The sequence below is a fragment of the Corticium candelabrum genome, chromosome 1 (assembly GCF_963422355.1).
Source record: "Corticium candelabrum chromosome 1, ooCorCand1.1, whole genome shotgun sequence".
In the NCBI taxonomy this organism is placed as follows: Eukaryota; Metazoa; Porifera; class Homoscleromorpha; order Homosclerophorida; family Plakinidae; genus Corticium; species Corticium candelabrum.
The window spans coordinates 15172651-15185378 of NC_085085.1; the positions used below are offsets into that span (position 1 = coordinate 15172651).

General features: G+C 39.8%; 2 protein-coding genes across 3 annotated transcripts; one reads left to right on the top strand and one right to left on the bottom strand.

Annotated features, from left to right (window-relative positions):
• Positions 1–312: 312 nt before the first annotated feature.
• On the bottom strand, positions 313–11008 carry LOC134184414 (inactive peptidyl-prolyl cis-trans isomerase FKBP6-like). 2 transcript variants are annotated; one of them, XM_062652105.1, is made up of 16 exons: positions 10934–11008; positions 10768–10876; positions 10611–10708; positions 8345–8546; positions 6555–6644; positions 5031–5159; positions 4894–4964; positions 4548–4607; positions 4424–4483; positions 3208–3354; positions 3104–3154; positions 2899–3008; positions 1210–1304; positions 1099–1153; positions 591–711; positions 313–531 (listed from the first exon to the last, which is right to left on the bottom strand). In XM_062652105.1, exons 4-16 carry the CDS (start codon positions 8475–8477, stop codon positions 481–483), a joined length of 1173 nt encoding a protein of 390 aa, XP_062508089.1. In that variant the 5' UTR covers positions 8478–8546; positions 10611–10708; positions 10768–10876; positions 10934–11008; the 3' UTR covers positions 313–480. The 2 variants fall into 2 exon arrangements, with proteins under 2 accessions (XP_062508089.1, XP_062508080.1); XM_062652096.1 differs by having other exon boundaries at positions 10929–11002.
• LOC134184427 (ran-specific GTPase-activating protein-like) lies at positions 11009–12720 on the top strand. The gene is made up of 5 exons (XM_062652116.1): positions 11009–11107; positions 11180–11289; positions 11359–11516; positions 11579–11707; positions 12124–12720. The coding sequence occupies exons 1-5, from the start codon at positions 11012–11014 to the stop codon at positions 12420–12422; spliced, it is 792 nt and encodes a 263-aa protein (XP_062508100.1). The 5' UTR covers positions 11009–11011; the 3' UTR covers positions 12423–12720.
• Positions 12721–12728: the final 8 nt, after the last annotated feature.

Consider the following 12728-nt stretch of genomic DNA (forward strand, 5'->3'; position numbering starts at 1 on the left):
GCAGGATTCTCAGTAGATTGTTATCAGACAACATAGGCGTAGGAAGTTTGGTGAGATTGGGGGGGGAAACGCCAAATTGGGGGTCTAATCGCCGCATTGATACAGCTTTGGAGGCTAAATATTGGGTGGGCCATGGCCCCCTCTGTCCCCCGGTTCCTACGCCTATGGACAATAATGACAGCAATTTTAGTTCATGGGATTTGCCTGTATCGTAGATTTGTTGTATTGAAATACACTATATATCACATCTACGTCCCATCCTATAGCTAGTCATAGCTTAGCTCTAAGCACGCAAAACAAAGACATAAGTGATGACTCTTCAAAGAAAACTCTCTAGGTAAAATCATATCTCTACAACTGGGAAGGCAAGACAACTCTTAAAATGTTTACCCACCACCAACAAGTCAAACAACATCCTAATGAAATACAACCTGCATTGTTTTAAAGTCAACTTATATCTCCAGTACGCGTTTATCCTCTCTAGTCTTCATCAGCTACTTCCTTGAACACTTTCACGTGCTTCTCTGGTTCCTGCATTGACATTATGGTTGTTATAGTATGTAGCCGACAGCACAGTGAGAGAAGAGTACCATGATGATGTCGCTTTTCAGTCCCAGATCACCAGCTACTGCTTGAATGCAGGAAATTTCTGAATTAGATAAATTGGCGGGAAAGGGCATCTCAATAAGACCACTGTCGTCCTTGAAAAGCCTACACAGCAAAAACAACTTCTACCACAAACAAGAAGCTAGAAGTGACAAATTGCTGTGATTGCCTACTTTAGGAGCAAGGTAAGTAGAAAACCGTGTGATGTCACTGTAGTCACCTAGATAACAACCTGTGTGTGTGTGTGTGTGTGTGTGTGTGTGTGTGTGTGTGTGTGTGTGTGTGTGTGTGTGTGTGTGTGTGTGTGTGTGTGTCTCTCTCTCTCTCTCTGTCAATATATTTTTAAATCATCTCACCACGACATCTGTCCGTCTGTCTGTCAATATATTTTTAAATCATCTCACCACGACGTCTGTCTGTCTGTCTGTCTAGGTATCTGTGTGTCTGTTTGTTCGTCTGTTAAACAAGTACATAACAAAGGATGTTACTCACTGAAGACCCTTCACTATAGCATCCCTTTGGTCTTTGGGTATATTAGCTGGCTCTCCTAAAAAACATGTGCTCTTCTATTCAATGCCAATGAATGAAAACAGTTTGCTTTGCCTTTTTTGCAAACAACTTCAGGTAACCCTTTTCTGACATCAGAAAACATGTTAGAACACATCTGTCGTTCCATAGCTTGAAACTTCTCTACATGCCTGCAATATACAGCAACACACAAATATGAAAAGCCAAACAGTAGTATAAAACAAATGTATAATGTATTGGTGTTATATGCAGTGAGCTATGCCAGTTGTAATATCATGGGTTAAGGACCAGCCTCCTCACGTGGAGACACGGGCAACTAAGGAACAAAGATGGGCTGACATGCCAAAGAAAGCAAAAAAACTTGTTTTAGAACAAGACTGTAGTGAAAGGTTTGGTCATTATCTGAACTATTTCTCATATAGTAGTATGTATTTGTTGTTTGTTGATTTTAACTTTGTTTGGCGATTCATAGTTTGTAGTACTTTCTCCATTGAAAACACAAACTAAGTACTGTGGCACTATAGAGACTCAGGCATGACTGTATTGCAGTCCTCACTCAACTCGCTACCTCACACTGAACGCACGATCAAAACCATTTGAGTTTAGTAGTGCACAGCCTCCAACTTGTGTGTCAGACTTACAAATCATTGCAGTTTCATTTACCCAAGTTGTGGTGTCGTGGTCGCCACCAGTAGAAAAAGGAATTGCTGTAAAGTGTCTTGAAGTTAAAGTACAAAGTATAGATGACAGATGTTGTGCACAAAAATTATCACAATGCCGGCACTGACATGCAGTGTTGACTGTCTTAATCCCAATTCTCAACACATCTTCACAGTTTGCTCACATATACCCCAGGTATAAACAAGTCATTTGAAGTGTTACACTGTTGAACTTTTACCGTTAGAAGACTGCAATACTCACATAAAACTTATTGCTCAATGGTATACCTATCATTTAGTTCAAATACAATGTATCACACAAATTGTGACAATGAATGAATGAATGAATTGTGACAATGAAACTGTCGACATTCCAGCTGGACGGGTTTTCGGGTTTAGCTGAATCGTAGTGTGACATAGGGGCTCTTGGCCCTGGTTAGTTTCTTGTAGATATATATCTGCTGTGATGGCAATATCTCTCAAATATATATGAACGAATGAATGAATGATATATTTGATTCACACCAACACAATGGTGTAGTTTCCCTCTCGGAGAATGTAAAAACACATACAGATGTACAGAACACTCACATATACAACAACAAACAAACATTGACATCATAACCAAAAAAGAGATACATAAAGCATCATTTGCTGCCATTTCGACTGCAAGAAACACTTACTACTCCTTCAACTTAATATAACAATGATTGGTAGATCATTAAGTTTCTTTGAGCACATATTACTTGCACAGACGTGAAATATTACAAATTTACAATAATTTGTTACATTATCGTACGAGCCACAAATGCTGCATTTGATCATTATTACAGCTACAGTGCCTTTGTCATTTTCCAAATCAATGACTACATTCTTGTAGGTATGATTTGCACATAGAACAGTTTTGATTCAATATTAACTTCACATGATACATGAAACATGACTATTGAATGCTGTTAGCACAATTTCAATTATAAGCAACCAAACAGCTACACATAAGAAAACACAATGTTGCTTTCTACGTTAATAACCCTCAGTTATGTCTCACGAGCTGCTGGACCAGGTTCATAATCACATAATGAAGTATTGTACTGAAATTCCTTACCGATTAAGTTTCTGCAGTTCCCTTCGAATTTCCTCATTGTTTGGTTCCAGACGAGCAGCAACAATAAACTTGTCTCTGGACCTCCTAAACTCACTCAACATCATGTATGCCTAGAATTTCCATAATCAAAGCAACATATAGTCAATCAAAACATACATACATACATACAATGCAATCATACAAAACATATACAGTCAAATCATACTTGCCCAAGACGAAAATGTGCTTTCACATTCTTTGCATCAAACTCAAGAACCTAATCAAAGAAACAATGAACTGACTGTTTTAAGATAAAGATGTCACACGTACTTTGTTAGCAAAACTGATAGCTCGTGTAGCAGTGCTCTTTCTTAAACAGCACAGTGCCATGTTAAGATAGAGTCTTGTAAGTGAGACTTTCCACAACTGCTCTTCTTCTTCATTCTGAATACGAGCATGCTCCAGTAGGTTGATGGCCTGGTGTATAGCAAACAAAGTGAGCACATACAACTACAATTTGACATGTGCAGCTCTACAAGTACAGTCGCATGTCACTTATCCAACATTCACTTATCCCACACGCAGGTCAAGCTTGTCACGTGGGTGATCACGTGGCTGGTCAGCTGCATACGTGTATGTGCACATCCACGTGTATGTGCACATCCACGTGCATGTCAGTTGTTTCTTGAAACAAGTTTGAGAGTGAGTTCAAGCATTTCTTCTCGTTGTATTCTACATTCATTCTACATCTACATTCAGTATACCAAATGAGGAAAAAAGCCGTATAATATGAACAATAGTTGAGTTCGTAACAGCTTCAGTTATCCAACATTTTCACTTATCCAACAGGGGTCAGATAAGTGACACGCGACTGTATATACATGTACTGCATATTCAAAAATCGCACATCATCTGCTCTGATTAACAACAATGCAACAGTTTTGGTTTCAGTTTCATGCAAGAAACTAGACAGCAAATTGAGCTCGTGTAAATGGCAAATGCCTGATACAACAAATGTTATCAAAAATGTAAATTTTATGTAGTAAATTGGCATTATACACTCGTAATTCACCAGTGCAGGGGTTTCCCCAGGATTGAAAAGTAGCATGGCACTTGGGGAAGTGGTCTATTTGAATGGGCATGGCCTCAAATATTGTGACCCTTGAAATTACTAGTAGTTCTGATGTAATCCTTTATAATCTACTGTCACTGTACACAAATTGACACATAATGTCTCCTCCTTGATCTTCAGAGTTTTTACTCCCAAAATACGCAGTAATAGTGTCTCTTGCCGCCATCTGGTATTGTGCGTCGGCTGGTTCCGGCTCACTTGCGCATGCGGCCTCGCACTCCCCACGTTTGCGCATACACATGTCGCACCAAGGCGGGGATAGCAAGGCGGAGAGTAGCGTGGCGCTGCGCCATTGCTCCACGCTTTAGGGAAACCCCTGCCAGTGATTTAAAGATTGCCAACAACTAGTTGAAGATTCACAGATGCAAAGGTAGCAATAACTTATATACATTGAAGTTGCAACCACTGACTCACTCTGCCATATTTGGACATTGCACGACCATACTGCTTTCGATGAAAGTAATCGTTGCCTATCTGCAAGTACAATTATTGCAAACAGTCCATAGATCTGACCGTTACTAACATCCATCATACGTACCTCTCGTTCTGAACGACATACTTCAAGCAGCTGGTCTACAGATGCTTGCCTTCGATCTTCCTATAAAACACCAAATATACTAAAGCAAACCTTAGTGCCAGCCAACCAGTCAAAATAAAACAAAGAGTAACATGCTGACAGACAGACAAATGCTCACTACTACCACTTGTGTACTGCACAAGTAACACATTCAAATAGACAAACACATACACCAAACACACACAAAATTGATACGCATAAGCAAATGAGATTACAAACTGCCAGATATGTCCCCTGGTGCTTATGAATGTGCTACTACATGTGGGTGATTTCAACAACTAATGACTAGTCTTATGACACTGGTTACCTCAGAGAATCCTTGAAAGTCATCAGAAGCTTTAGAATCGATAAAGCTGATAAGCTCAATCTCAAAAAACACTGCAAACACGAGAACAAACCAAACTGACATCCTTCACTCTCAGTCACAAAAATGAAGTAGCTGACATGACGCATGAGGAGGAATTCGAGGGGGACATCCAACTTTTCCAAATGCATAGTCTGGTTTGATAAGGAATTGAGATATCTCAGAACACTTCATTCCACTAATTGCAATATCAAACCCAAGAAATCCACCTGCGATAAACACAAGAATACGATACTGCCAACAAACTACAGCATGTCTAATGAGTCACAGTCAACTACAATAGGTGCACACACAACATTGTACTACATGTAACTTTAACCTGAACACTACGAACAGTAACAAATCCAGGCAAGGGGCTTCACACACTTGACACTTGCCCTCTTTACAAGCTCACATGCGTGAGCACATGCAAGTACAGCAACACACCATTATGGCAAATTCTCTTACACTACAATGCAGTAATTGTCCTATTTTTCCTCCTTTTTTAGATAAATGTTGATTGTTGACCTTAAAAAAGGAACAAGACCATTAAATTAACCTTGCAGCAAAATCCAGGGGTTTCCCTAAAGCGTGGCACAATGGGGCAGCGCCACGCTACTCTCTGCCTTGCTATCCCCGCCTCGGTGCAACATACATGTATGTATGCAAAAACATGGGGAGTGCGAGGCCGCATGCACAAGTGAGCCGGAACCAGCCAACGCACAATACCAATCTCAAGCAAAGGCATATCAGACTATCATAACATGAATAAGCGTATGATAATTAATAATCCCAATGTTACAATGGCATTATGTGTCAATTAGTGTCCATTTACAGTAGATTATAAATGATTACATCAGAACTACTAGTAATTTCAAGGGTCAAAATTTTGAGGCCATGCCCACTCAAATAAACCACTCCTCCAAGTGCCACGCTACTTTTTAATCCTGAGGAAACCTCTGAAAATCTCTAGCATTTTACTTGTAGCCTTAGCAAAACAAGAGGTTGATTTATAGCAATGCAATTCTAGAATACCACAATAGCATCATAGTAAATTCCTTGGCAGTTATTTTTGTAATTTTGCACACTACGGTACACTCATAATACTGTGATGTCCTATATATATTAGATTGTGATGACTTAACTGGCTTGTCTTTTATTTAGTGGTCTAGACATCTATGTATAGCTGTACTTGAAGAAATAATATATGATTCTCCTATATATATATATATATATATATATATATATATATATATATAATACTCCACCCTGCAAAGTTTATACTGCCGTACCTTTGTAACAAGCAATCGATCTCAAAGAAATTCTCCTAACTAACAGAACAGTTTCTGGGTATCGTATGCACATGAAAATGCAGAATATCAACATACGTAAGTTAAAGTCATTTCAACCAGAATATCACCTGTTTTTCATACCCCTACCACAACACTCAGTTCACACAATAACTTCTAATACCAACTAGTAGAGCGACATTGCAGGTCCTTCTAAAGGTGATTCAGGGATATGATGTGTGGGTGGGTCACTCTGGTTTGAGTGAAGCGTGCGCCCTAAAATTTATGTTACGACTGAATGCATGCTAAACCCATCTGATCCCTGACAAGACACACCTTCACCAAGCTTCAGCTGCTCTGGTTTGTTTCTTAGTCGTGATGAGTCATAAGGCTCGTCATTGTATTCGAGGTAGGCATTGTAATGCACTGCAATACAATCAAATCACTATTATCAACACTTCACAACATGCTCATTGTGATTTGCATTCGCATTTTCCTGTTGTCTTTGTCTACATTTAGTCTGTCTGTCAATCTGTCCATTCCTGTCTTTCTGATAAATACAGCACAGATAAACTAAGATTACATTATTGCTTCACACAAGTAGCACAAGAATAACAAAAATGGTGTTATTAATAACAAATCTAAAAGGTTGACCACATCCTGTAGTGAACTAGCACTGCAGTGGCATGCTGTGCTCATATGTTTTGCAGTAATGCATTCACGACTACTACAGTCCGCATCAAAACTATTGACACATTTTTTGCTTGGAGGCGTGGCCATGGGTAGCGTGAGCAGAAACGCATCCGTTTTCACGTTAGTACGTTTTCTAGATAGTAGAAGAAAACTATTGTGTATGCTCGTAGGTTCACTAGACTTTTGGAAACACACAAGTGTGCATCAGTAGCTTGTGTTATCCTTTCATTTATTGATAGTATTTCCCCCACTATCTACACAAAGGCGCATTCGGGTAGACATGCGTTCGATGTATGGCAACAGATCACAAGGCATGAGCAACTGCCACTACACCTGGACTGCGTCTTAAAGTTCGTAGAGGTTTTCTATTGGCGCAAGATCTAGTGAGTTAGCGGACCAATCGAGAACCGTGACGCCGTTGTCTTGCAGCTACCGCTGAGTTTGACGAGCTGTATGCGTAGGAGCATTGTCAAGCTGAAGACGTCATCTGTCTGGATAAAGTGCATCAGCTGATTCAAAAAGACACTCTTCCAGAATGTCGATAAAAATGGCGGCTGTCATGTTTGTCTTAATTAAACGTTTCCAAAACAGTTGTTCCGCGCGAGCTTATCCCACCCCATGCGTGGATTTTGGGGCCAAGACGAGGAAGTGGATTGACTGGTTCAACAGCTGCTGGAACCCAGACATGGACGGTATTGCAGTGCAGCTGAAAAGTGGTCTCATCTGTGAAGATTGTTTTGCTCCAGTCATCAGCTGCATGGTCAGAGCACCAGTCTACACGTCTCTTTTTTTAACTTCAGTTAGCAGCGGAATTGCTCTAGGTAAAGTGTACTGATAGCCTGCATCATGAACTTCTCTTCTGATGGTGGAAGAACTGATGACAACTCCTTCCTGCACTGCCAGCTGATGGGCAAGTTTGTTTGCTGACCCTGTTGTTCCATGTTGTGTCATGTTTATTAGTGCTGTTCGCTGGTTTTCTGCTAGTTTTCTTGGCCTTCCACCGGAAGCTCTGCGTTCGATTCCTTCTCCAGTGCCCAATCTCTTGAGGGTTCGGTACACAGTAGAGCGAGAAACAGTTACAGTTGACTCATCTTGGATGGCTTCTTGGTACCCGAGCGATGTAATAGCAGAACATCGAGGCGTTGTCTTACACGACTCATTTTAGCGATGGAAAAGGTCTCTAAGCAGATGCGCAAACTATGGAATAGCTTTTGTGACTGCTTTTCAGCTGTTTGAGAAAATTTTGCGCTGATTTCTTATTAGATAGCAAAACAAGAAAACTTTTTTAAAAATAGTACAAGTAAACCGGAAATGTGTCAATAGTTGTGACGCGGACTGTGTATTAGCAGTACATTACAGATCTTCAATACACACATCAAACGGTTTAATTAACCGAAGAATTGTTAGACACTGCATCTACACGATCTGTTTACCTCGCACCGTAGCACCATCAGGGATTGCACGTCCCGTTCCAGTTCGAATAACTTTCTTCAACATGCCACCATCGGCAGTGACTTGCTGCATACCACGTGCCAATCGAGCAAATGGAGACTTGAGAAGTACCATCAGAAAGTTACAATACACACTTGTACACTTGTAATATAATAAAACAACACAGGTTCATACCAAGTGTTCCTGAAAATCAGAATCACAACCATAATTTCTTGTTTATATACATTTTGCTAATTACAAAATATGTAGCATATGAAAATTAGTTGAATTTTAATTAAGTATAACTAGAATTTTAAAAACTTTTCTTTGAAAAAAGAAGTAGATGTCGAGATTGTATAAGAAGTAACAGAAACAAAATCTATAGATAATATGAACCAAAGCCAGACATCATTAGTGAATCCTTCCAACTCACTAAATGTAAAATGTAGGGAATGTGGGGTTGGAAGAATTCACTAATGATGTCTGGCTTTGGTTCATATTATCTATAGATCTTGTTTCTGTTACATTTTATACAATCCCTACATCTATTTCTTATTCAAAGAAAAAGTTTTTAAAATTCTAATTTGGTAAGTTTTTAGGAGTGCTAAGTGCAACCTCTAAGGCGTAGATGTCTCCATTAGGGCCTGTACGCCTACATATGTTTAAGATGTAGTGCGTTTTCATTAAATGTAAACTTACAACTTTATCATTATGAGGTAGTTTACTCAAGTGGTATATGCTACAGGTTTACCGTATTACCTCGCATAGAACGGCATGCCATTATAAGCGAATTTTACCAGAATCCGCTACAACTCCAGCTGGTACCTATAACGGCATGGGGTGAGGTGCCGTTATAGAGCGAGGTACGGTAGTCACAGTAATGAGGCCTATCTTTTGATATTAATATTGCGGTAATGGAGGAGACACGTGTCAAACTAACACATTGATGACAGATGAAACAGCTACTTGCAAAGAACCATTAGTAGATGACGAACCATCAGGTTTGACAGATCAAGACAGTGATGATGATGAGGAACATGAAAAAGTAGAAACTGATTAGTGCTTACCGGTAATCTCTATGCATGGCATGTTCTTGAAGACTTAGTAGTAGTTAGTAGTACCGCTTAAGAAAGATATTAGACTTTGTTGGATGTGCAACTTGAGGCGCTGGTAAAATTCCCTCATTTACAACAGCATGCCATTGTACTTCGAGGTATAACGGCACCCTAGTAAAATTCGTTCCATAACGGGATGCCGTTCTATGCGAGGTAATACGATAATTAATAACGGTATGTGATGGTATACCATGGTATCATAACCTACGTTGCACAAATATGGATCCTACTTTTTTAGTGCCTGTGCATTGTTCTTTCTCCTGTGCGTGTATAACTGAATATGCAATAGATTATCACATATGGGATATGCATTGCAAATGTTGGGTTCCTGTAGAAATTGCTATGTGTACGTAATTACTTGTCATTTTTGCTCCTGTGTGCGATGTAGATCGCAAACAATTTCAGACTAGACCTGACAATGGCAAACATGATCCAATAAAACAGTTCTGGTGTTAAACTCTTTCTAGACGCGTTTGGCTTAATTGATTGGAGTTTCGTCCATTGTCTCTGGTTGCCATGGACAAGCAATCGCAAATACTGCTCCATGATTGGCCCCCAACTGTACAATAGCATTGATGACTGTTGTTGAATCAAATCTGCTTAAAGGACACAAATTGTTTAGCATTCCTTTCGGTTTCTTTAATCACCAAATGAATAGAGTTTGGGTAATTCTAAACGTTTTCTCAAGTTTCACAGCCATACATAACGTACAAAAGAGATATCCGTGGAGGAGAAGAAAAAAGAACAAAAAGAACAAAATTAGGGTAGTAACTGTTTTCTAGGTTGCTAGATGATTAATGACCAAAACAAAAATAGAATATAGTACACAACGTACAAACATTTCATTTCGTCAATTCTGAGAAACTTTAGTCTTCATTTACTATGTTTTCTAGGTGTGTAAAAGAATGACCACGCCCCCACAACGCTCCCTAACCAGGGCAATCCCTACTAGGATAGGTTTCACACCTGCTGGTAGACAGTCAAACACAACAGTACATATACTGCTAGCAAACCATAATTATCTGGCATGAAATGTGACTTTGGGTACTGTGCTTTATGTAAATTACAAAATTAACTTACATACAGTACAAATTCAAGACACTGTCGCGTACTGTACGTCACATGCACATGCATGCAGAATGTCACAACTCACATCTTCATGGTCTGTTGTTGTACTGTCTCCTTCGTCTACAGCTGCAAAGTTCAACTGCTGAAACACATCCTCTGCTTCAAAATATGCAGAATCCTCTTCTACCAATCAAAAGAAAACGTTAGTGGTTATCTGCTGCAGATGAAGTATGCCATCACACCATCGTCTGATTCACGAAGTTGAATTTCAAAGTCCTCTTCCTGTGCTTGACGCAGTTTTTCTAAGTCTATTCCTTTTTTCAAACGCACTCCAGAAATTCCAAGCCGACTCTGAGAACAAAAATATTATGACATAGTTTTTTGTGTAAAACACGCAACTAACCCCACTTTCAAACTCTTCGCCTGCAACCACTTCTGGATTGTCCATTTTGCAGAACAGGTGGTTGCTTTGTTAGCCTACTGCGCATGCGTGTAGTTCAGCGGGAAAGCCGTGTAAGCCGTTGTACCTTGTTGCTATCCGTTTGTATCGTCTCAATCCTCCATGCTATGGCAGAAGAACAGGTAGACAACGTTTCTAAATGATATAATGTGTGTACTTTACTGCTAATTGCGATGAACATCTAACGTCATCAGAGTCGCGAAGAGGTCACTCCTTCGAACGATCCACACTTCGAACCAATCATTCATCTACCGGAAGTAGAAACGAAGACTCTAGAAGAAGATGAGGAAGTAGTTTTCAAAATGTAAGCTTAGTCGCCTAGTGAGTAGACTAGTGAGAGTCTTATGACTTTTGAGCTGTTCGTGGGTTTCAGGAGAGCGAAGTTGTTCCGCTACGCGTCTGATGCGGATCCTCCTGAATGGAAAGAGCGTGGAGTTGGCGATGTAAAGATTTTGAAACATAAAGTAACTGGTCTCTATCGTTTGCTTATGCGGAGAGAGAAAACTCTGAAAATATGTGCTAATCATTACCGTAAGTCAGTTAGTTGGAAAAACAGAGAATCGGTTACTGTACTTATTTTCTTTGCGGTCTAGTGACGAAGCAGATGCAGTTGAAGCCGAATATTGGAAGTGATAGGGCGTGGGTGTGGCACGTGTTGGCAGACTTTGCAGATGAGGTGCCCAAACAAGAGCTACTTGCCATAAGATTTAAGGATTCAGAAAGTGAGACGTGGAAGAGGCTAATTTGGTTGCTCTGTGTGTGTGTGTGTGTGTGTGTGTGTGTGTGTGTGTGTGTGTGTGTGTGTGTGTGTGTGTGTGTGTGTGTGTGTGTGTGTGTGTAGTACTGGTAGATACAAATTATGGTCACTTTCCTGGCACTAAACACTGCAGATATTAACTGGTGCAAGTTTTCAAAGGACTCTTGTTTACTTACAATTGTTTAGTTATGAACAGATTTTCTTTGTAGGGCACACAGAAATTTACCTGTGTACAGATTGACATTATCTTACGTGATTTAGTTGCCTTGCTGGTGGATACATGTACTCATATCAGTGTAAAGGCATTTCTTTAGCGGGGACACACACACACACACACACACACACACACAACATAGGATTCAGTTGATTGTTTTTCACTAGATGCACAGAAATTCAAGGCTAAGTTTGAGGAGTGTCAAACACAAGTAATTGACAAAAGTACAGAAAATGTGACAGAAAAGCTCAGTCAGTTGACTGTTAACAAAGAGAAAGATGAGTCTAAGAAAGTTGAGCTGACAGCAGATGACAATGAGACAGACAGTGCTCCAACTGACGAAACAAAAGATGAAACGAAGCAGGATTCTCAATCACAGTCAAAGGAAGAGACACATGGAAAAAGTAGATCAGACAATGATGTGAAGACTGAAACTGAAGCAAACCAACCTTCAGATCAGTCGTAAATTTTTCATGTGTGTAGATGCACGCAGTTTGTAATAGGAACCATAGTATTGTTTAGTGAGCTGTAACTTGAATACGTAAGACCAATACATTCTGGAAATAGACTGCTGGGAGGCTGGTCAAACTTGAATTATGAACCATCTGTTTAGAAATATGCTGTGAACCAAAGGCTGTCTGGTTAGAAGGCATAGAAATACTTTGACAGTCTTATGATTAGATTAATGTGTTTGTGTATGCCTAGAGCTCCCAAGCTTACTGAAATATTTGCTAGACAGCTATAAAGTGGTGACACAAAACTAATCATGGTA

What these genes read in the sequence shown, in the direction of transcription:
- LOC134184427 (XM_062652116.1), top strand. Translation starts at nt 11,012, where the DNA reads ATGCGTGTAGTTCAGCGGGAAAGCCGTGTAAGCCGTTGTACCTTGTTG. An exon ending in GAGGAAGTAGTTTTCAAAAT is followed by an intron (nt 11,290 to 11,358) that starts GTAAGCTTAGTC and finishes CGTGGGTTTCAG; the next exon opens with GAGAGCGAAGTTGTTCCGCT. An exon ending in AAGATTTAAGGATTCAGAAA is followed by an intron (nt 11,708 to 12,123) that starts GTGAGACGTGGA and finishes GTTTTTCACTAG; the next exon opens with ATGCACAGAAATTCAAGGCT.
- LOC134184414 (XM_062652105.1), bottom strand. Translation starts at nt 8,477, where the DNA reads ATGGTACTTCTCAAGTCTCCATTTGCTCGATTGGCACGTGGTATGCAG. An exon ending in AATTCCTCCTCATGCGTCAT is followed by an intron (nt 4,965 to 5,030) that starts GTCAGCTACTTC and finishes TCGTGTTTGCAG; the next exon opens with TGTTTTTTGAGATTGAGCTT. An exon ending in CACATTTTCGTCTTGGGCAA is followed by an intron (nt 3,009 to 3,103) that starts GTATGATTTGAC and finishes TGGAAATTCTAG; the next exon opens with GCATACATGATGTTGAGTGA.